Genomic DNA, 23996 nt, shown 5'->3' on the forward strand with positions numbered 1-23996 from the left:
TTAAACTGCTATCGTCACAAAGATCATTATGTGATCACGTTGACCTACACCTTCACTGCGCTCAGAGAACCACCTCTCAGACAGATGGAAGTAATGCTAGAAAGTTGAACAGGGCTCCAACATGACGCTCCCTCCCCAGCTCATCCCATCGTCCTGTGCTGTGTTGACCTGTTCGAGAGGCTTTTCTACCATGGTTGTAAATAAAAACAGTTTGAATTATTGTTCCTCCAGCGACAAAAGCAAGAGGAGAACAAAAACGGTAAAGAAATCCTTAGAGCCCAAATGGAACCAGACCTTTATGTATTCTCCTGTGCACCGGCGGGAGTTCCGTGAGCGCATGTTGGAGATCACCCTGTGGGACCAGGCCAGGGTCAGGGAGGAGGAAAGCGAGTTCCTGGGAGAGGTAAGCCCATCCATCTCTTCTTGTTTCTTTATAGTTTTCTATTGTTTTATGGACAGAGACAGTCGGAAGGTAGTTAGATAGACATGTATAGAGGGACACGGAGATAAGCGGCTGAGGCTATATTTGTAACAAGAGTCGGCAGCGCCACCACTTAACCAGACTCAGGCACTCATCCGTCTCTGATATAATACCAAACATACCCATCCAGTCAGGATTTGGACAGTAACTCTGATAGCTCAACTAATCCAACCAATAGGGTCAAGCTCTTGATAAAACCCTACATTCCATAGGAAGGATGATAGGCTACTGGGGGTTGATGTCATCGACCCATGATGCTTACTGTAACATCAGCACATACTCACATACTCTGTCCTTCACTGCCAATAAGGTTGCAGAATTCTGGGAAACTTCCAGAAATCCTCCCGGTTGGAGGGAATAAGCAGGAAATTCAGAATCTTCCAATCAGGATTGCTGGAAAACCTTATTTAACAAATGATGTTGGGCCATGCCTGTGGAGGTCTTGATCTGCTATGGAATCTGGAATGAGTCCAGTTAGCAGTGGCTAGTGTGTTGAGGACTGTGAGTGTTTGTGTGTGTGTGTGCATGCACGCATGCCTGTTTGTATGTGTGTGTGTAGTGACTCTGGTGTGTTTCTCCTTTAGATACTGATAGAGCTGGAGACAGCCCTGCTGGATGATGAGCCTCACTGGTACAAGCTGCAGACCCACGACGTGTCCTCCATGCCCCTCCCCCGCGCCTCGCCCAACCCCCAGCGAAGACAGCTCCACGGAGAGAGCCCCACGAGGAGGCTACCCATACAGAGTAGGTTTACCCCTCTGCCCTAACATCCATAACCTGTATACTTGTCTATACTAGAACTGTGTAGGAAAGCTCCTGTCTGTTCGAACCCCAAACCTCAGGATAGGGAATGAGACATGAGTGGCGAACCAACCGTTCGTTTGATGATTTTGAAAAGCCAGTATGGTGGCTGGCAGGTGCCCTGTTACCAACTGTCTTTGCCTGTCTGCCAAGCCTGAATGATTTATGAAGTATTTATTACTGTTAGTATGTTCATATGGTGTTTGTTTTCTTATCCCTTTCAACTCAACCTGATACTTACAGACAAGGGGCCGTATTCGTACAATTCAGGTAACGGTCCCCGCTTGTTGTTCCACGCTGCTCTCTCTACTGAGCTCTCTCTCCACTCAGTGTTGCTGTTCATACGAAGACTCTGTCTCTCCCCTCTGCTTCAGTCCTACTGCACTGTTCTCTACCTCCAAAGTGTTCTCTCACTCCACTCCTCCATTAGCTATCCCACAATTCCCTTTGATTCTCGCTATGCTCCCTCTCCGCTCCACCGCAGTCCTTAAACAAGATGGCCGCCTCATGGTCAGTCTCGGGCCCGGCAGGTTTCTGTTTCCCAGTCCAGATCCTGGTGACTTAGCTCTATCAGAAGAGCTCTGTCCACTCCTCTGTTTGTCATTTGAATATGTTGACCACTTGTTTTCTCAGTGCAATGCATTGTCTCATCTCCCGCCAAATGCCAACATTTTCCCTTTGAAAAACATTATGATAATTGTGCTGGTTTTTGCTCTTCTTCTCCTCTGCTTGTGTCTGTGTCTGTTGTATCTGTTGGGTGTGAACTTGTATTTGCACTTGACTTGACAGATTTCTAATGTATGTAACCTGCACATGTATTTCCAATGTTAAGGCTTGAGATTATTGACCGTGATAATTGAGTTTTACTCAACAGCTGGGACAATTTTTACAGGGCGTTTGTGCGTCTGTCTGTGTGTGTTAGGTGAAAGAGCTGACTGCTCTAAAACAAGAGCGTTAAAACAGTTTCAGCCCATCTGAGACGTGAGGGAGCGAGAGAGGGAGGGAGCGAGAGAGAGAGGGAGCGAGAGAGAGAGGGAGCGAGAGAGAGAGGGAGGGAGCGAGGGAGGGAGGGAGGGAGCGAGGGAGGGAGGGAGGGAGGGAGAGAGAGAGAGAGAGAGAGAGAGAGAGAGAGAGAGAGAGAGAGAGAGAGAGAGAGAGAGAGAGAGAGAGAGAGAGAGAGAGAGAGAGAGAGAGAGAGAGAGAGAGAGAGAGAGTGGCTGCCATAATGCAGCACTTGTCATTTCTGTAAAAGCCCAAGTGTCCAGTTGATTTAAGTTGACTGAACAGTGAAGAAGTCAGAAAAACAACCGAGTGCAGAGTGAGAGAGGGGACGACTCGGGATGAGGGAGGGAGTAGTTGTGTAGACGGGGGAGACGGTAGAATACCTCTCAGACTCCATCTTCACATGGACATTGAATGATTGAAATGTCAGTTCAAAGCACCACCGTGAAAACATGGATGCTATTGCCAATTAGGCTAGATGGAGAGGACCACACAATGTTGTTCACATCACATCCAACGTCATGTCTCACACTAGCTATATGTTACAGCTGTTCTCTTTAAATTAGACTTTATATCACACTATATCTAAAATAGGCAGCTCCAACGTTGGTGGGGAAAATCAGAAGAGGCAGACAGTATAGTTCAGGAGAGTAAATGTAGGCCTTGTTTGCCTGTGTTGGTTATGAAGTGTGGTCATTGATGGTCAATGTAAGAACGTGACTTTGAGATATAATACTGTTTTAATAGTGTTCTCAAAAGAAATAGTGTTCTATTTGTGTCTGCTGCTTTACTATGTCCAGGACTGGGGCATTGATCTAGAGTCTAGAGACCAACTGGACAACACTGGTGACAGCTAGGCCACAGAGCCATGGTCTGACCAGGGGAAGAGTACAGACCCTGGAGTAAACTAACCTCTATCCTCCTCTTCTCTCCTTACTCCATCTCTCCTCCAGGATCTCAGAGAATCAGCGACAGTGAGATCTCTGACTATGACTGTGAAGATGGTGTTGGGGTAGTGTCAGGTAAGATACTTCTGACAGAGTCACACATGATTAGTAATCAGTATACTGTCGATGCAGCTAACGCAGGGGTAAACAGTATATGAACATACAGCTGTATGTATGTCAATGTACTGTACTGGATCATGTGATGTTTTAAAGAAGGTAGCTAGCTAAGATACTGCAGCAGCTCTACAAGGAGCAGTGCGTTTCTTCTCCTTCCCTCTACTAGCTGCTCTCCTCGACACAGGCAGCAGGCGCCCACGCCAGTCTCAGCCTGGCGCTGCTGCACATTGAGAGAGCGAACTGTAGCAGGCCAGGCAGCACACAGACAGCTGTGTGTGTGTGTGTGTGTGTGTGTGTGTGTGTGTGTGTGTGTGTGTGTGTGTGTGTGTGTGTGTGTGTGTGTGTGTGTGTGTGTGTGTGTGTGTGTGTGTGTGTGTGTGTGTGTGTGTGTGTGTGCAGGTGTGTGTGTGTGCAGGTGTGTGTGTGTGCAGGTGTGTGTGTGTGTGTGTGTGTGTGTGTGTGTGTGTGTGTGTGTGTGCGTGCGTAATAGATGAGGAGGAAACCCTCCCACCTCTGTAACATTCTCATCAGTCCCCCTCTCTCACATCACAGCCTCTTCCCTCACTATGCCCATAATATCCCTTCACTCAGTGGGAATACCCCTCTCCTCTCTCTCTCTCTCTCTCTCTCTCTCTCTCTCTCTCTCTCTCTCTCTCTCTCTCTCTCTCTCTCTCTCTCTCTCTCTCTCCCCTCACCCTTTCTCCTCTTTCCTCCACCCTTGTTTCCCAGAGATTTTTGCTAATCCACTTTCCTCCTACCTTCTCCATATCAAACGACTGATACTACACTAAGAGAGAAAAGATGATAACTATTCACAGGAATAATAGATTGATTGTTTTTTTGAATTGGGAAGTCACTGCCGTGGTTTTAACTAGGATAATGCAGTCATTCTTCTCTGCTGGCTATGTCCTGTTAATTCAGATCTGAGCTACTCTCCTCTATACACAGTATATATGCTTAACACACAGTTTCTAGTCATGTGTGAAGAGGCTTGTCAAGAGAACCAATGAATTACATTTGGGTTGTGCACGTAAAGCAAGCTGATTGCAGAGCTGGGTACTTAGTTACCCCAGTGTTGGGCTGATAGTTAGACTGCAGATGTTAGATAGTGAAATGTAATGTCAGGTGGAATTGGTTTAATGTTTCTCTGTTTCTACTATAGTAAATATGTATGACATTGTGTTATGCAGGACTTGATTGTGAATCATTTTAACATACTATTCATGCACATAATACTGTATATTTTTGGTATCAGGATTCCCTTCTATGTATGATTTGAAGGAATTCAGGTTTTTGCATGAAGGAATTCAGGTTTCACAATGCAGCAAACTCACTTTCAAACATATTTGGAAGAGAAAATATAATGATTTGGAGATAATTGATAAAAGTGTCAAACTAAAGTAGCTGTGAAGGTTAAACTTTTCCTCTCATATTTCATAATGTCTTGTGTTTCCTTCCTAATCCTACCTTTGATTCACGGTTACGTTTAACTCATTTTAATGTGCTATACACTCTATTGAATGTTAATCAACGTTAATGGCGCAAAGCATTGACCTTAACCATGCCTCCTGGCCATGGACGATTATTGAGTAACGAACTCATTCAAGTTCCATGGACTAATCAGTCTAGCAGGGAAAAGTCATTATAATGTTTCTGATTTTTTTAAAAGCTATTTTCATGTTTAATGCAAAAATGTTAACCGCAATGACTTGAATCACATGAACATTGAGTTGAGACCAAGCCCTCATTTATTTGAATATAGAGAGCCTCAGCATTTTGAAAGCCACCAACCATTATGCCACTGTGTGCAACTTCTGAAAAGTTTGAAAGAATCCTCTGAAAATAAATGTTGCCGTTGACAGGATGGTCGTTATTTGCAGCAGTGTGTATGGTCAATAGGGAGGAAAGGTTGTAGCCTGGTACCAGATCAGTTTGTGCTGCCTTGCCAACTAGACAAGACAGTACACACCTATCTGGGGCCAGGTTAGAGAGGCTGCGCTCAAAACGATGAGTCTGTCTCTGAATGACTTCTGACATCACTCTCTCTCTCTGTATCGGTGTTTCTCTCTCTTTTTCTCTCTGTTTCTGTCTCTCTCTGTTTCTCTATCTGTTTCTCTCTGTATCTCTGTTTCTCTCTCTCTTTCTCTGTTTCTGTCTCTCTCTGTCTCTCTTTCTGTCTCTTTCTGTTTCTGTCTCTCTCTTTCTGTTTCTCTCTCTGTCTCTGTATCCCTGTTTCTCTCTCTGTTTCTCTCTGCCTCTCTCTCTCCCTCCCCCCCCCCCTCTCTCTCTCTCTATCGCACTCTCGTTCTCTCTCTCTCTCTCTCTCTCGCTCTCTCTCTCTCTCTCTCTCTCTCTCTCTCGCACTCTCGTTCTCTCTCTCTCTCTGTCTCTCTCTCTCTCTCTCTCTCTCTCTCTCTCTCTCTCTCGCACTCTCGTTCTCTCTCTCTCTCTCTCTCACTCTCTCTCTCTCTCCAGACTACCGGCAGAACGGCAGGGACCTACATAGTTCCACGTTGTCTGTCCCAGAGCAGGCGATGTCATCCAACCACTGCTCGCGGTCGGCAGACATGAACCGTGCGCGGTCTCGGTCCCCCAGCGTTCCCCCTCCACAGAGGTAACTCTCCCACCTCACTTGTCCACCGTCCAACCCAGCATCTCAAGTTGTATCCCTTCCTCAAAAACAAACAGTTTGTGCCAAACTGCACCACACTGGGATCTGAGAACCCCAACTGATATCAGAGGTTGTCCTTTAAGCGGTATCTCTGTGATAGTTGTCTTGATAGTAGAACGTTTAACCCATATAACTGATACTGGGATCTCACTCACACTGACAGTGATTGCATTAAGGTGAGTAGGTGCATCCCTGAGCCACTAGGGGACACTGTGGGGAGTTTGTACTGTGACTGTACAGTACTAGGGGGGTGATCCAGTGATTCTGTTGTATACAGCAGAAGTCTGGACCCCGGCTATGACATTGACCCCGCCTCGTCTCAGTACAGCTCCTCCAATAGAGTGGACCGATGCAGTGTGTCCGATGACCACCACTCACCTGACAGGTAGATACCCCTGTCTCACACAGCTTGACACAGCCTAACACAGCCCCACACAACCTCACACAGCCTCACACACCTGCTCCTGCAGACAACACAACCAACTGGGACTGACAGGGGTCCAACCCGGGTTGTCTGCGAGCCACATGACTGTGTAACTGTTAGACCTCTGAGCTAAAGCCTAGGCATTAGCTCGGGAGCTAACCCAAATGTCCAGGTCTCATGCGCGGTTACTAATCACATGAGCGTGGTTTCACTGAACTGCCTCCGTTACACAACCTTACACCTGTGTAATCTGCCTGATGCTTTCACACCTAGAACTGCTATACGGATATCTCACCAAGTGCTCACAAGTCAACCTGTCCCTTTCCCCAACCTGTCCCTTTTCCAAGAACTCAAATCTCTTCTCCGATGTCCTGCATTAGGTGGATCTTTAACTAATCTCTTCTCTTCTTTGTGTTGAAATCGTGTTGCCTTATTAATACTGAGAGGAGATCATTAACTCCGGTGCTCAGACTCATTAGAATCAAAATGGCGGTATCCCAAATGGCACATATTCCCTATAAAAGTGTACTACTTTTGAACATGGCCCATAGTTTCAAGTTTTATTAGTCGTACGGGATACGCATTGTATACACCGTCCAATGAAATGCTTAGGTTCCTTCTCGACAACACAACAACAATAAGAAATATAAAAGATATGGCTCTGGTCAAAGGTAGTGCACTATGTAGGCAATAGTGTGCCATTTGGGACGCAGACCATATAACTACATTTTAAACACAGGCCAATTTACTGGAGGTTATAGTAGATCATTATATATGGATAGATTATAGTCACCGTATGACTAGAATGTCAATATACTGTAGATAGATTACAGTGACCATAGAACCAAACACATACCAATCACCCTTTAATGAGTGTAGTTATAGAGTTTAATAGCAGCTGTGAGAGGGAACTAAACTACAGTACATTATAAACTGGGTGGTTCGAGTCCTGAATGCTGATTGGCTGACAGCCATGGTATATCAGACCGTATACCACGGGTATGACAAAACATGTATTTGTACTGCTCTAATTACGGTGGTAACAAGTTTTTTAATAGCAATAAGGCGCCTCGGGGGATGTGTGGTATATGGCCATGGTATATTGGCCGTATACCACACCTCCTCGGGCCTTATTGCTTAAATATAACACCACTGTCTCTCCTACTGTTCCTCTGTGCTGGAACCTTTTTCTGCATCCCAAATGGCATTCACTGTAGAGTGTACTACTTTTCACCAGAGCCCTGGTCAAAAGTAGTGTAATATAAAGGGAATAGGGTGCCATTTGTGACACATCCTGATGTTCCTTCCTCCACCACACCTGATACTATAGAAATATAATCTCTAGAATGGACAACCCCACTCAAGTCATTACCCATCAGTGTACTGTTAAATTGCTGTGGTCTGAGGGGCCTTTCCCAGGGGCCTTTCCCATTCTAGTCATACTGTTTGTCCCGCTATAGCACCAACACCAGCACAGCGTTTCAGACATACAGCTCAGCCTTGGCACAGTTCTCTTCTCCTTACTTACCTCCTCCCCTCATCCAATTAAGTTTATTTGATATTTCTGAGGCGAGGATGGCTGAGGCAGCCTAAATCAGGGCCAGGAAATGCACTTATCTAGATTGTGTGTGACAGACAGTTGCTCACTAAGACTGTATTTCAGCTTCCCCTTAATCAACCACTGCTGTTATTTATTGAAAACAGTTGAAAATTAGGAAACAGGAAATGAGTCATGGTGTGCATACCAAATGGCACCCTATTCCCTATAACGTGCACTACTTTTGACCAGAGCCCTATAGGCCTGGTCAAAAGTAGTGCACTATAAAGGGAATAGGACGCCATTTGGGATGCCCGATAGAGAATTTGGAAATGACCCAGTCTACCTCTAAATAATAATAATACTTTCTTACATCATTATTTTGGGGAATTTACATTTTTTAGAGGATGTTTATATTGCCTATGTGTTATTTTGTGTTGAAATCCAACAACATATGAATGTACTTTTGTTTGTTTTTCATTTTATTTTATAAAGTTATTAACTAATGCAGAAATGGATGTACAGACATTTGGAGAGTTAGGGGGCTAGTCCTGAATCGGATTGTGAATCCCGTTCAGTAACTCCAACAACATTCAGTATCTTACAAGGTTTGGATTGAATCCACTGGGACTGATGTTGGTTTGCAGCAGCATGTGTGTTACAGTACAGAACAGTAAGTTAGGAGCATCATGCATCTCAATGGGCTTTCTAACCTGAGGAAGGACTGCACCAATATCCTCTCCTCTTCCATGGCTGTACTCCCTTCTCTCCTCCAACACTGTACCGGCCTCTCTCTCTCTCTCTCTCTCTCTCTCTCTCTCTCTCTCTCTCTCTCTCTCTCTCTCTCTCTCTCTCTCTCTCTCTCTCTCTCTCTCTCTCTCTCTCTCTCTCTCCCCCTGTGTCTCTCTCTCTCGCTATCTCTCTCTCCCTGTGTCTCTCTCCCGTGTCTCTTTCTCGCTATCTCTCTCTCTCTCCCTGTGTCTCTCTCCCATGTCTCTTTCTCGCTGTCTCTCTCTCTCCCCCTGTGTCTCTCTCCCATGTCTCTTTCTCGCTATCTCTCTCTCTCTCCCCATTCAGCCCCATCCAACCATGTCTCTGTTCTCTCCCTTCATGTCTCGCAGCCATTTTCTCACCCTACCTCGATCCAGACGCTGTCAACCTAGTGATGATCATCAGAAGGAACCCAGGTAGACTCTTACCTGACAGTGCATGTTCCTCCCTCCATCACACCCTCCACTCCGCCCCCTGTCTGTCTGTAGGAAGCTGCTGGCCTATCAAGCTTCAAGCCTGTGTTGGTTTAATGTCAATGGCGCACAAACCTATCCACTTCACATCCCAAGCCAATGCCATTGACGACACAATGTGTGGTGTGGTGTGGGCAGCCAGGTATATATTTCTCCCTTCCGGACAAATATACTGTATATGCATCAGTGTAGTGTGTAGCCTTTTGTAGTCAGTAGAATTAAACAGGTGAGACAGTCTATGGCCCATAGCACCTTTTTTTCAAAGAGTCTATGTAGAACCTAAAAGGGTTCTTCGGCTGTCCCCATAGGAGAACCCTTTGAAGAACCCTTTTTGGTTCCAGGTATAACCGTTTTTGGTTCCAGGTAGAACCCTTTTTGGTTCCAGGTATAACCGTTTTTGGTTCCAGGTAGAACCCTTTTTGGTTCCAGGTAGAACCCTTTCCCCAGAGGATTCTATATGGAGCCAAAAAGGTATACACTTCATCCATACAGTATCGGGATCACTCACTCCACTCAGTCACTCCTCATTTCGGCTTCATAAACACATATACATATCCTCTCTCCACATACCTTTCATACATTTGCCATAGTTTCATCATTGATTACGTATCTTTATTGGTAGACAAATACATAGCCAGCTATTTGTTATTTTCGAGTGTACTTTGAGATATACCTCAAAGAAACTAGCCTGTCAATACTGTGAAATGGATGTGTCCTGTTGTTTTTTTTCTGTTTGTGAAGAGTTGTCCAACAGAGGTAGTTCCCCCTGCCCAGTGCCCAACCTGTGTTGTTCCAGTGTATATGACAGTATATGAATCCTATATATCTGATATACACTCTTTATGGTGGCTACCCATCCACAGCGGTCAAGGTGGATGTTGTGTTTGGATCAAACCACAAGAGAATAGTAGATGTACAGAGAGTTGATGCGCCCCCATCAACTGTCCCCTTAACAGTCTACAGAGTTGGTGCGCCCCTATCAACTGTCCCCTTAACAGTCTACAGAGAGTTGGTGCTCCCCCATCAACTGTCCCCTTAACAGTCTACGGAGAGTTAGTGCGCCCCCATCAACTGTCCCCTTAACAGTCTACAGAGAGTTGGTGCTTCCCCATTAACTGTCCCCTTAACAGTCTACGGAGTTGGTGCGCCCCCATCAACTGTCTCCTTAACAGTCGACAGAGAGTTGGTGCGGCCCCATCAACTGTCCCCTTAACAGTCTACGGAGAGTTGGTGCGCCCCCATCAACTGTCCCCTTAACAGTCTACAGAGAGTTGGTGCGTCCCCATCAACTGTCCCCTTAACAGTCTACAGAGAGTTGGTGCGCCCCCATCAACTGTCCCCTTAACAGTCTACGGAGAGTTGGTGCGCCCCCATGAACTGTCCCCTTAACAGTCTACAGAGTTGGTGCGCCCCCATCAACTGTCCCCTTAACAGTCTACAGAGTTGGTGCGCCCCCATCAACTGTCTCCTTAACAGTCGACAGAGAGTTGGTGCGGCCCCATCAACTGTCCCCTTAACAGTCTACAGAGCGTTGGTGCCCCCCATGAACTGTCCCCTTAACAGTCTACAGAGTTGGTGCGCCCCCATCAACTGTCCCCTTAACAGTCTACAGAGTTGGTGCGCCCCCATCAACTGTCCCCTTAACAGTCTACAGAGAGTTGGTGCGCCCCCATCAACTGTCCCCTCAACAGTCTACAGAGAGTTGGTGCGCCCCCATCAACTGTCCCCTTAACAGTCTACAGAGTTGGTGCGCCCCCATTAACTGTCCCCTTAACAGTCTACAGAGAGTTGGTGCGCCCCCATCAACTGTCCCCTTAACAGTCTACAGAGAGTTGGTGCGCCCCCATCAACTGGCCCCTTAACAGTCTACAGAGTTGGTGCGCCCCCATCAACTGTCCCCTTAACAGTCTACAGAGTTGGTGCGCCCCCATCAACTGTCCCCTTAACAGTCTACAGAGTTGGTGCGCCCCCATTAACTGTCCCCTTAACAGTCTACAGAGAGTTGGTGCGCCCCCATCAACTGTCCCCTTAACAGTCTACAGAGTTGGTGCGCCCCCATCAACTGTCCCCTTAACAGTCTACAGAGTTGGTGCGCCCCCATCAACTGTCCCCTTAACAGTCTACAGAGTTGGTGCGCCCCCATCAACTGTCCCCTTAACAGTCTACAGAGTTGGTGCGCCCCCATCAACTGTCCCCTTAACAGTCTACAGAGTTGGTGCGCCCCCATCAACTGTCCCCTTAACAGTCTACAGAGAGTTGGTGCGCCCCCATCAACTGTCCCCTTAACAGTCTACAGAGAGTTGGTGCGCCCCCATTAACTGTCCCCTTAACAGTTTACAGAGAGTTGGTGCGCCCCCATCAACTGTCCCCTTAACAGTCTACAGAGAGTTGGTGCGCCCCCATCAACTGTCCCCTTAACAGTCTACAGAGAGTTGGTGCGCCCCCATCAACTGTCCCCTTAACAGTCTACAGAGAGTTGGTGCGCCCCCATCAACTGTCCCCTTAACAGTCTACAGAGAGTTGGTGCGCCCCCATCAACTGTCCCCTTAACAGTCTACAGAGAGTTGGTGCGCCCCCATCAACTGTCCCCTCAACAGTCTACAGAGAGTTGGTGCGCCCCCATCAACTGTCCCCTTAACAGTCTACAGAGTTGGTGCGCCCCCATTAACTGTCCCCTTAACAGTCTACAGAGAGTTGGTGCGCCCCCATCAACTGTCCCCTTAACAGTCTACAGAGAGTTGGTGCGCCCCCATCAACTGTCCCCTTAACAGTCTACAGAGAGTTGGTGCGCCCCCATCAACTGTCCCCTTAACAGTCTACAGAGAGTTGGTGCGGCCCCATCAACTGTCCCCTTAACAGTCTACAGAGAGTTGGTGCGGCCCCATCAACTGTCCCCTTAACAGTCTACAGAGAGTTGGTGCGCCCCCATCAACTGTCCCCTTAACAGTCTACAGAGTTGGTGCGCCCCCATCAACTGTCCCCTTAACAGTCTACAGAGAGTTGGTGCACCCCCATCAACTGTCCCCTTAACAGTCTACAGAGAGTTGGTGCGCCCCCATCAACTGTCCTCTTAACAGTCTACAGAGTTGGTGCGCCCCCATCAACTGTCCCCTTAACAGTCTACAGAGAGTTGGTGCACCCCCATCAACTGTCCCCTTAACAGTCTACAGAGAGTTGGTGCGCTCCCCTTAACAGTCTACGGAGAGTTGGTGCGCCCCCATCAACTGTCCCCTTAACAGTCTACAGAGAGTTGGTGCGCCCCCATCAACTGTCCCCTTAACAGTCTACAGAGAGTTGGTGTGCCATCATCAACTGTCCCCTTAACAGTCTACAGAGAGTTGGTGCGCCCCCATCAACTGTCCTCTTAACAGTTTACAGAGAGTTGGTGCGCCCCCATCAACTGTCCTCTTAACAGTCTACAGAGAGTTGGTGCGCCCCCATCAACTGTCCTCTTAACAGTCTACAGAGAGTTGGTGCGCCCCCATCAACTGTCCCCAAAAGTCTGCAGAGAGTTGGTGCGGTTCCATCAGTTGTCCCCAACTGTCACCAGGGTCATGTGAAAACCAGGTTCCGTCCACAGGTTCATGACCTTCTCTCTCTCTCTCTCTCTGTCCCACCTGACCAACCTGGTAATAAGGTATTCTTAAAACAGACATTGACTCCCTCTGACCGCTCTCTTTTCGCCAGCCGCAACCACCGCATATCCAACATCAGTCGAGAAGAGGCTGTCAGGTTACTGCGCTCCACTAGGATGTCCCGAGCCCACTCAGAGGGCGCGTACTCCTCCTCTGCTTCCGTCGACTATGACTACAAGAGGTATTCACATTACAGTGTCTCTACGTATATTTCCACAGTCAGCCATTTTGTGGGTCTTTTTCTCTGTAGTCGTCTGTATGACATTAAAACATTTTCTATGTGATTGTAAAAGGTGATGAACCCCACGTGATATCCTGGGTGATATCTGGTTCTGGAGCATGTCATCACAGCTCTGCTCAAGTTGTGTACCAGACCCATAAACCACACAACTGCCTCCAATTACTGTGTAATATTGAGGCTGCTGCGAGCTCTCGTGTCTCGACATTGGTTGTGACACATGTATCGTACTCTGTTGATGTTTTGTTGTCATTCCTACTAGTCTACCATCAGTGGTAAGATGACAAGTTGTGTTTGTGATCAGTGGTGTCCTGTTTGTATCTGGGTAAATAAAGACTGGCTGGTCATTGGTAGCTCTGATGCTCAGCTCTGCAGGTAATACTGTATAAGGGCTGCATTGAACAAAAGGACACATGGCCTTTTGATGCTGCTGGTGGTAATGGAATGTTTACCTTTCCTTTATTAATGCATGGTTGTCTCTCTAACATTACCTCCACCATCTTGGATGGCCTGGATTATTATTCACAGTGGTTAACTGTATGTCTGCAGTTTGATTTGATCTGGCCCTCTCTGTCTTCTTCAAACCATGTCATTTTCATTTTGATAAAGGCCAATATGGCCGATAGGTCAGTACCACATGAGTGAAGGATATTTTAATCATCTGAAGAAGGAGAACTGCCTAGCCATTTATCCATGCTGACTCTCAGAGGGTCTGTCTGTTTCTCTTCTGTCCTGGACCTGACTGACTTTCTCTATGCTAAGAGTGCTAAGTATGGGAAGCTCAGCATTGCCCCATGCCCAGGCTGTGCCAGCCCTATGATGGCCTAGGTTCAGGCTCAGGTTCCCCCCAGGTGCGTGTGCCAGACCCAATGTTGTGATGTGCCAGTTCAGCGGGCTGGGCCGAGCCGAGCACTCCCAAATGACGCCCTAGTCCTTATACAATACACTACTTTTGACCAGAGTCCTATGGGCCCTGGTAAAATGTAGTGCAATAAATAGGGAATAGGGTGTCATTTGGAACGCAACGTCACACTCTCAGCACCCCCCTGGAGAAATGCTGCAAATAGCTCCTCCTGGGCTCCCATCGCTGCCATCTGGCTGTCAGTCAAAAACCACACGCCGTGCATTTTCTCTCCAGGAGAAAAAAAAACATGAGTCGTCAGAACTGAGGCAGCGCAACTGACTTTATTAAAGTGTCACAAAGTTTCCCTGAGCGAGGCCGCGGCCCAGATAGCTTCACTCTCTCTGACTGTCTGTAGATTGGCAGGGAGATGAATGGTTCTCACGTCCCATGGCAGTAACACAGTCACAGAGGAGAGGAGAATAGATGTTCCTTCCACTCCCATTCCAACTGTGTGCTTTCTCTTTCTGCTATAGCCAGAACGATTAGGAGAGAGGGAGAGGGAGAGAGACAGAGTCAGAGAGACGGAGGGAGAGTCAGAGAGACGGAGGGAGAGTCAGAGAGACGGAGGGAGAGTCAGAGAGACGGGGAGGGAGAGTCAGAGAGACGGGGAGGGAGAGTCAGAGAGACGGAGGGAGAGGGAGAGAGACGGAGTCAGAGAGACGGAGGGAGAGTCAGAGAGACGGGGAGGGAGAGTCAGAGAGACGGAGGGAGAGTCAGAGAGACGGGGAGGGAGAGTCAGAGAGACGGAGGGAGAGGGAGAGAGACGGAGTCAGAGAGACGGAGGGAGAGGGAGAGAGACGGAGTCAGAGAGACGGAGGGAGAGTCAGAGAGACGGAGGGAGAGTCAGAGAGACGGAGGGAGAGTCAGAGAGACGGGGAGGGAGAGTCAGAGAGACGGGGAGGGAGAGTCAGAGAGACGGGGAGGGAGAGTCAGAGAGACGGAGGGAGAGGGAGAGAGACGGAGTCAGAGAGACGGAGGGAGAGTCAGAGAGACGGGGAGGGAGAGTCAGAGAGACGGAGGGAGAGGGAGAGAGACGGGGAGGGAGAGTCAGAGAGACGGAGGGAGAGGGAGAGAGACGGAGTCAGAGAGACGGAGGGAGAGGGAGAGAGACGGAGTCAGAGAGACGGAGGGAGAGTCAGAGAGACGGAGGGAGAGTCAGAGAGACGGGGAGGGAGAGTCAGAGAGACGGAGGGAGAGTCAGAGAGACGGGGAGGGAGAGTCAGAGAGACGGGGAGGGAGAGTCAGAGAGACGGAGGGCGAGGGAGAGAGACGGAGTCAGAGAGACGGAGGGAGAGTCAGAGAGACGGGGAGGGAGAGTCAGAGAGACGGAGGGAGAGGGAGAGAGACGGAGTCAGAGAGACGGAGGGAGAGTCAGAGAGACGGAGGGAGAGTCAGAGAGACGGAGGGAGAGGGAGAGAGATGGAGTCAGAGAGACGGAGGGAGAGTCAGAGAGACGGGGAGGGAGAGTCAGAGAGACGGGGAGGGAGAGTCAGAGAGACGGGGAGGGAGAGTCAGAGAGACGGAGAGGGAGAGTCAGAGAGGGAGAGGCTCAGAGCCCCGGGTGAGTCGCTGCGGCCCCTGAGAACAGATCCCTGCCAGCACAGTAGATCTAGACAGTGACCTTGGAAAGACGCCATGCTTCTCACACTGTTGGCTATAGAACTAGACTAAAGTATTTGCCTGTGTCCCGAATGGCATCCTATTCCCTTTATAGTGGACTACTTTTGACCAGGGCCCATAGGGTTGAGATGGCAAGTCTATATTGAGGGGACCTCATATTGTAGCTACTTCAGTAGATGTATAGTTTTAGCAGGAGGAGTGCAGTGGTAGACAAGGTAATGTTACAGTGTAGATGTTACAGTAGCACCGGTGCTGTAGTCGATCTATCTAGAGTTTTAATGTTTCTACTGTGCAACAAAGGTGTGCAAAGTATTATCTGAGTATATACTAACCACACCAGAATTGAGCTGTTTGAGTTAATATTTTGACCGGGTTGAAATCCCAAGGGAATATCCTGAACAGTAGAGAGAGAGAAAGAGAGAGCTATGGTGAACTACATTATTCATCACAACACACCTCTAGTAAGTAACAAGTCGTTAGATTCCGACATCTCCTTTACTGTTCAAAGCCATCAGTCCCTGGACATAACGACCTGAGGATGGTAGACCACGAATGATTATGATGATGGTCACCATCGTTAAAGTCTCAGGCAACGCAAGGTCGTTCACTGGCTGATGAAGTGGCTGTGTTGCGATTGGCTGGGTTACAACTGGAGTGACCGCTGTATTGCGATTGGCTGGTGTAGAGCAGGAGTGACCCGAATGCTGTCTTGCGATTGGCTAGCCTACAGCATCAGGAGTGACCGCTTTGTTGCAATTGGTAGCTTTACAACAGGAAGCAGGAAGCATAGCCTCTGTTGGACAACTTTTCATTCTAACCTTTCACTATTTTACTGTGCTGCCACCATGTCCTCAGTGTTTGGTGTTTGTTTTTGGCTTTGCAAATGCTGCTCATGTCAGATGATAATCCACATCTGGTCAAAGTAAGGTATTTTTCTTCATGAGCATTTGCAATGACAATGATATGTCTAACTGATGTGACCTGATTTTCAGATATACACATGCTATTGAGAGGTAATGACACTGACTGCCTATGAAGACGCTTATGGAACAACACGATACAAAACAACAGCATATTCATGTTTTTATTGTACATAATGATACTGTGTAGATTTTCTTGTGTACACGGTGTACGTATGTGAAATACATTTTATTCAATTTTATTTCCAAACTACTCAAAAGTGCCAAAAATATATTTTCTTTGTCTTTTTCCAACTAGATTTCAGTTACATTTTGCAATAGCAGGGCGGAGACAGCTTTCGGCATGTACCTTGCAGGAGTATAGTAAGCTAGTGGGCTGAATGGAAACCAACCAACACATGCTAATCCACTATTCTCTCACATCTCACCCAGTGTCTTTCACTCACAGACAGATTCCAAAGGGCCGCCCACTCACTCACTCAGTCACTTACCACAGATGAGGGACACATTGTCCCCTGCCTGTCCCTGTCCCTCCCTGTCACACCTGCTATTCCCTGTTCCTACTCTACTGTAGGTGCCAGCAGGGCCCTGTGGGGCCCAGCCCAGGGACCCAGGGCATGCATGACTCTGCTGTATCATGTCACCTGGTCATCAGCAGCAGCTTCCTTCCCTTCTCTCAATAACGTGTTGCAGGAACCACGGAGCCGTTGATAGACATGTGTATCACAGCAGGTCCAGGTCAGCTGACCAGCGTCCCGCGCTAGAGCGCACCACCACCTCCCGATCGCGGTCCACGGAGCGCCCCGACTCCGCCCTCATGAGGTCCATGCCGTCTTTACCCTCCGGACGCTCCGCCCCTCCCTCACCTGCCTTAACGAGGTGACCAGACAGACACATCTACAGGAGGCTGGTGTCACTTTAAATCAGACGATGGGCTCATTGTAATGGCTGGAATGGAATTCATGGATTGGGATCAAAAACATGCGTTTGATGTGTTTCATACTTTTCCATTTCTGCCATTGCAGCCGTTACAATGAGCCCATCCTCCGATTTCTCCTCCCACCAGCCTCCACTGCATAGCTACTGCCCCACCAATCCAAAGAATAACCAACAACCACCACCCACCCCTCTCTCTGCCTGTCTCACTGCAACCAACCACCAACCCCCCACCACCCACCCAGCATCCAATCAGCATCCAGCCAGCTCACCACTTTATCATTTACTCCGCCCCCCCTCCTAAAGCAACGAATGGTGCTGCATTTTCTTCTCCATCCCAGACTGGTAGTAGACTAGATAGTAACTCTTTTTGTTTTTGGAACACACTACTTATACACTACTTTGACTGAGTATAGTAGTGATGGATCACCATTGTGCTTTTCTTTCTTTACTAACATTACCTGTTATTATCCTGTAATTACATTTTTTTATTCCAGTTTTTTTCCCCCAATCTTTTGTAGAACGTCAGATCGCATGATCGCATTGGTCCACATTGGTCCACATTGGTCCACATTGGTCCACATTGGTCCACATTGAACGAACACCCAACGAACGCTGTCCTCACTCTTTCCTTGCAGCTTGATGGGTCGAGTGAAACATGCGATTCATCACCTTTGTTGCAAAACTGATGCTACATTATCTCTAGCATGTCATGTGCCAAATGTCATTGTTTTGATGCGCTTTAGAGTTCACAAACTGGTAGGCGCTGACATGAATTAGAAGGAACCCATATACCCTGCTTTGGCTTACACCAGATATGTAGAATTTATTCAAATCAGTCAGCAACCTACCAATTACAAATGAGCTTGATCATCTGTTATGTGGTTTTAATTAGAGTATGGTTAAGATACCAGTATTCCCCAATACTAGACATTTTCAGGCAATAACTTTTAGTCATTAATGTTTAGCAAATTAAGTATTAATTCAAGCTACAGTATTAAATTGATGCTTCTACATAGCCTGACTTCAAAACATATTCTCAGAACCCCTTTTGAATACAGATGTGTTTAGCAGACACACATGCTCGACTGGCAGATGGTGTAAAAACAGAATACAAGTCTTATGGGAGAAAGAATATCTGTTGAGAATACGTCAATACAATAGATTGAAAAAAATACACCACAGAAAGTAAAAGGCAGTTAGTTATTAACGTGATCAGTTAATTGATCAGGCAATTGATCAGGTAATTGATCTGTTATGTGTCCAGCTTTCACCGATCCAACAATATGGCAGCATCCCTGGTTGAGCATGGACATGACTGTACACAACATGTCCAGTATATATGTGAACTGACATATATATATATATATGTGTTTGATACAATCTTTTTTCCATGTTTGGTTCATTACCAACCCCAGTAGACAGTAGTAGTTTGTTTGTTTGATGTGTTGCTGTTTCTACAACCAGCCTGAAACCATCCTCTCCTCTTACATAACAAAGCAAAGCACGCTGGGAAATGTAGTCCTACTGCTTGTCCGTGGCCTTCCAACCAATCACAGGTCAGCTCTGTGCCTGACCTCTGATCCTTGACTCACCCAGGCTGTACCACTTTGTGCCTCCCCCCGTAGGGCGAACCCCCGCAGCGGATCGGCCCAAACCAGCCCTACCAGTACCCCCATGTCCGACAGGAGAGGAGGTCGGCAACTACCACAGCTTCCACCCACAGGGACCAAGGGCAGAAGTAAGTTCTCAGCTTTATTTTCCATACCCAGCTCTGGGCCTCAGTGGCATCACTGCCTCTCTGGTTGCTTTGGTTTGGTGACACCTTAAGGCTATTCTCTATTGGTCACTATGGTCACTTACTTTGGAACAGGTTTGACTTTGATAGAAGCATCTCTTTGTCAGAAGCAATTGTTTCTTGTTATTTGCTAGTCTTTAGCTGGGTATGGCACCTTGAGATATTGGTTATTTTGCGCTATAAACCTCTGAGTGGGAAAAGGCTCAAAGCAAGTTTAACAGATACTGCTGTTTGTTGGTTCTCTCTGGTCAGTTGCTCATGAATGACAGAGCTTGGCTCAGAATTCCTTGTTAAGCTGTGTCTTCTGTTTTAGTGAGTTGGTTGTGTGTTCTTATGGTCTCAGTACTCTATATGTTGTCCGTGTTAACCAGGGTGTCCTGTGGAAGGTTTACAACATGTATTGTCTCCTTGGTCAGTGATATTGGTGATGTTGTCTCTTCATAAACATTTAATGTTTTTTATTTTAATATATCTACTCAGTTCCTTTTTGCCATTCCTTCCTCAGACGATGAAGAAGAAGGAACAGAGCCTTGTGAAGGTCTGTAACATAGAGTGTAGGTTTGGTCTTTCACAGGAGACGGGAGTTAGAGACTGAATCTGCCTGCAATGGCAGGGACCAGGGTCCTGTTCAGTGGAGCACATCAAAACAAAACGTTTTACAACGGATAATGAGAATCTGTGTTCTTATTGGACAAGTTCAGAGAGAACCTCCCTGTTTCACTACGTTTCAAAACGTTTCCTCTCTACTGAACAGCCCTGATTACAGTGGTCCACAGCACCCCCTGTCTGTTTCTCACTCCCTGACTGTGACCTAGCAGTCCTGTGTCCTAGCTTAGCCTCCTAGTCTTCTTCTGGTTCCTACACTGGGTTAGTGTTGTCATCTAGCATCATAGCTTCCATGTTTTTCAGTTGTCATGAGTTCTACTGTAGTTTTGTGTTCTATGTTGAACAGTCCTCCGTTTCGTGTTATGACATCAGAGTGCTCAGGTGAGACGTGTCACTGGGGGTTGCGGCGTGGGTACGTTGCAGTAGACTATTTGTGTATTAAACGTGTGATTCCGTAACCAGTTTTGTTAGTAGTAAAGTCATTTATCCAGACACTTTTTATTGAGTCTGGGAAGGCTATAATGTAGTGCCCTTAACTCTCCCTGGTACAAGAGGTATAACTGAGCTGCATGCAGAGAGTTCATCTAGTTCCTCCTGTACTGTAAGACTCTCTCCTTAATGAGGAATCAGAACTACTACAGACAGCGTGATCCTACTTCTCTTACTGAAGCTCTTCAGGGTCACAGACAGAATGACATCTTAAACCGTTTGATTCTTCAGCACAAATGTAATGTTCTCGTTTAACTCTCCCTAAAATGTTCTGACAGGTTGTAACAGAGTGTGTCACATGATGTAAGGGTGTGGTGATGGAAGGGAGGAGATGAGCCTGAGTTCTCTGGAGCTGCGCTGGGAATTGACAGATTAGCTGAGGGGTGATTGGAGGGAGCGGGACAAGGGAGAGAAGGAGAAGGGAGCAAGAGAGAGAGAGAGAGAGAGAGAGAGGAGAGCAGAGAGAAAAATAAAGAGAGAGAGAGAGAGGGAGAAGGGAGCTGGAGGGAGAGCAGAAGGAGAGAGAGAGAGAGAGAGAGAGAGAGGGAGGTAGAAAGCAGAGAGAAAGAGAAAGCCAGTGCTGAGAACTTGTCAAAGCACTCCCAGCACTCCTTCATCATTGTCAGAAACCATGAGCACTCCTCTCTCCTCCTAGTCTGCAGCCAGCCAGCCAGTCTCTCTCCTGCTCTCTCTTTCATATCCCCCTTCCCATCTCCCCATCTCTCCTCTGTCCCTCCTCCCTCTCCCTCTGTCCCCATCTCTCTCCTCTCCCCCTCCCCCTCTCTCCCTCTGTCCCCACCTCCCCATTCCTGTCTCTCCGTCTCTATCCTTTGTCTCTCTCCTCCCTTCCCATTTCTCCCCGTCTCTCCTTTTCCCTCTCTCACATCTCTCTCCTCTCTCTGTGATGGGGTAATGGCAGCGGGTGGGCAAATGGGGGAGGCATTCTAATGTATTGATCCGACCCTGGGCTAACGCTCACACAGAGCCCTACAGCGTGACACAGCCAGGACTTATCTAATCATGGCACTAATGCTGCTGCTGCTGCATGTGGTACTGATCCATAGAGGCCAGGGGACTGGGGGTTGGCTGGGCTGGGCTGGCCTGACTGGGATTCAAATAGGAGGGTTGTTTGAAATGTTGAGGAAACAGAAATCAAGGCAGAACAGGGAATGTATATCCAGTCAGGTGTGTGTGATTGTACCTTTGTATTTCCTGCCGAGACAAAGGATCCATGTTGTTGCATCATACTGGCTTCAGTTAGATTTGTATTTATTAACCAGGAAGTCCCATTGAGCTCAGAATACCTCTTTTACAAGGTAGACCTGGACCTAGATGTTGTGATATAGTATCTGTGGTAACCCCCCTGTTGAACCGTCCTGCCATGCTTTTATTGTTCCTTTATGTGTACAGGGAAGTCAACATTGAGACCTGAACTAGCTTTGGCGGCTTTAGCCACAAACCACGTGATATCTAATCAGCCCCTGTTCCTGTTGTTATCTATCTGTCTCTACTACGACCCCCACCGCTCAGGGGGAACATGGGAGGAGCTAGAGCGGCCTACTGGTGACCTTTGCCCTCAAGAGCAGTACGAGGGAGAGCCAGGTGTGTCTATCTACTGGTGTGTCTCAGAGCAGACTGAGCCTTAAGACTTCCTCGTTCACCTCTGTCACCTTCATGTATGTGCCTCTCTGCTGAGAACTCCACGCCAGTTCTGGGTACAATACATGATGTACTTAAGCTGCACTTTATTTCGTTTGCCTGGTACCATAGGAACCAATAGAATAGTCCCAGAACACTGCAAACTCGAATTTGACCCTGCCTGGTCCACACAGCCTGTACTGGATGGACTATGATGCTGTACCATCTTTATAAGCCCTACAGCCGTTCTGCCCCTCAGCCAAAACCCTTCAAATGTGATCATTTGTTGAGCCAGTATTGTATGAATGTACTGGCTTGAATGAGAGTGTCCAGGGTTGTGTTGGCAGGAGCTGGAGTTTCCCACAGGTCTCTCTTCCTAGTTCCTCCGCACCCATCTGTCTGTTCATTCATTCAAGTCTTCTGTGTGATAGTAGTAGAATATCTTGGTCATGAAACATGCAGTATACTTCTTGGGTTTTCATATCTGCATGCGTTTGGTCTGTGTGTTGGTGTGTGTGTGCTTGTGTACATTTGTTCTTACAAGTGTGCGGGCGTGCAAACACCTGCACAAGTCTTTGTGTGTGTGTGTGTGTGTGTGTGTGTGTGTGTGTGTGTGTGTGTGTGTGTGTGTGTGTGTGTGTGTGTGTGTGTGTGTGTGTGTGTGTGTGTGTGTGTGTGTGCCTGCCTCTGTGCATGCATCCGTGTTCCATGATCTCACAGTTCCATGATCTCATAAAGCTCCATCTGTGTCCCACTACCGTTCAGACTGTGAGGACAGGCCTCAGCCAGGCCCACCTGTGAACGGGAGGAAAGGCAAGTGCACTCAGGAGTATGCCATTGTGGTGGTGTGTCCTCAATAGTGCCCTCATGGGTGTGTCAGTGCTGTGGGACTCTGCATGCCAGTTAGAGCTTCCATAGTTCATTTAGTTTACTTTCTTCCGTGTTTCTCTCTCTCTTTTATCCACATTTCATATTTTCTGAGATGATGAATGTGATTGATTAGATTTGGGTTGATTTGCTGTGTTTAACTAACCACAGGAGTGGAGGTTGGGTGAGTGTGTGGTGATGATAACGATGATGATCTTCATCATTATGATGATGATGATGAGGGTGATGAGGGTGAGACTGATGCTAATAAGTCCAGAGTTTTGTCTCCCTGAGCTCATATAGCCGTGCGTGCCCCAGCCCCATCACAACCACACACGACTAATCTACTCTGCCCTTTAATTGAAGGGGTTGAGAATCAATGTTCAGCTCTCTATCCCCACGTCCCAACCACACAATTCAATAGAACAGTATTAGTTAAATATACTGTATAGCTCCATGGTCAAATCTGCCGTTTGGAATTAAAGATCATTTCAATTAGACATGTAAGATTTCGTGCTTCTGTCAAAGCGGCACTTATTGAGATTGAAGTAAATCTAGTGGAGGAAAAGGGATGCATGCTGGGATTGCAGTTTGAAGAGTTTAAGTTGAACCAGTCACCTTAGACACAACATTCATGCAGCTGGTTGTTGGTCGTTAGTAGATGTTCCAATTGAAATGCTAAATGTCATTAAACTGTCGATAACAGCTTGTAAATATCATCCAAGATAATGTGCCAACAATAGATGTACAGATCTGATGTATTCATTTGATCACTCTGTTGTCATAGAGAATTTCCTCGCACAGCAGGAAATACAAATTGTAATCTATTCCAGGTTTAAAAAGGCTTCTGAAGTTTGTAATTTCCACTTTAAAATGTCAGACTTGATTTGACCTAACGAAAAATTATCAACCCCTCCAAAAATGTCCATTAATTAATGAATTCATTATAATCCTCTTAATAATTTTCCTGTTGCTACAGGATTATTTATCTGCTGTGAGAAGCAGGGTCAAATTAAGATAGTCCGTCAATTCAAAATACCATTACCACTACTGGCCAGCAGATGGCGCAAAATTCCTAATCTTAGTAAAGAGCTGTCCATGATTGAAGTGCTGAACCTGGC

General features: G+C 47.1%; 1 protein-coding gene across 1 annotated transcript in view; it reads left to right on the top strand.

Annotated features, from left to right (window-relative positions):
* LOC120047193 (regulating synaptic membrane exocytosis protein 2-like) overlaps window positions 1–23996 on the top strand; it is a 221937-nt gene that overhangs the window by 135307 nt on the left and 62634 nt on the right. The window contains exons 14-21 of the mRNA XM_038992724.1: window positions 232–403; window positions 1066–1225; window positions 3238–3306; window positions 5824–5962; window positions 6300–6404; window positions 9102–9167; window positions 17235–17420; window positions 19106–19218. Of these exons, the coding sequence (XP_038848652.1) occupies window positions 232–403; window positions 1066–1225; window positions 3238–3306; window positions 5824–5962; window positions 6300–6404; window positions 9102–9167; window positions 17235–17420; window positions 19106–19218 (1010 nt within the window). The remainder of the gene's footprint in view (window positions 1–231; window positions 404–1065; window positions 1226–3237; window positions 3307–5823; window positions 5963–6299; window positions 6405–9101; window positions 9168–17234; window positions 17421–19105; window positions 19219–23996) is intronic.

The sequence above is a fragment of the Salvelinus namaycush genome, chromosome 5, assembly GCF_016432855.1.
Source record: "Salvelinus namaycush isolate Seneca chromosome 5, SaNama_1.0, whole genome shotgun sequence".
Classification (NCBI taxonomy): Eukaryota; Metazoa; Chordata; class Actinopteri; order Salmoniformes; family Salmonidae; genus Salvelinus; species Salvelinus namaycush.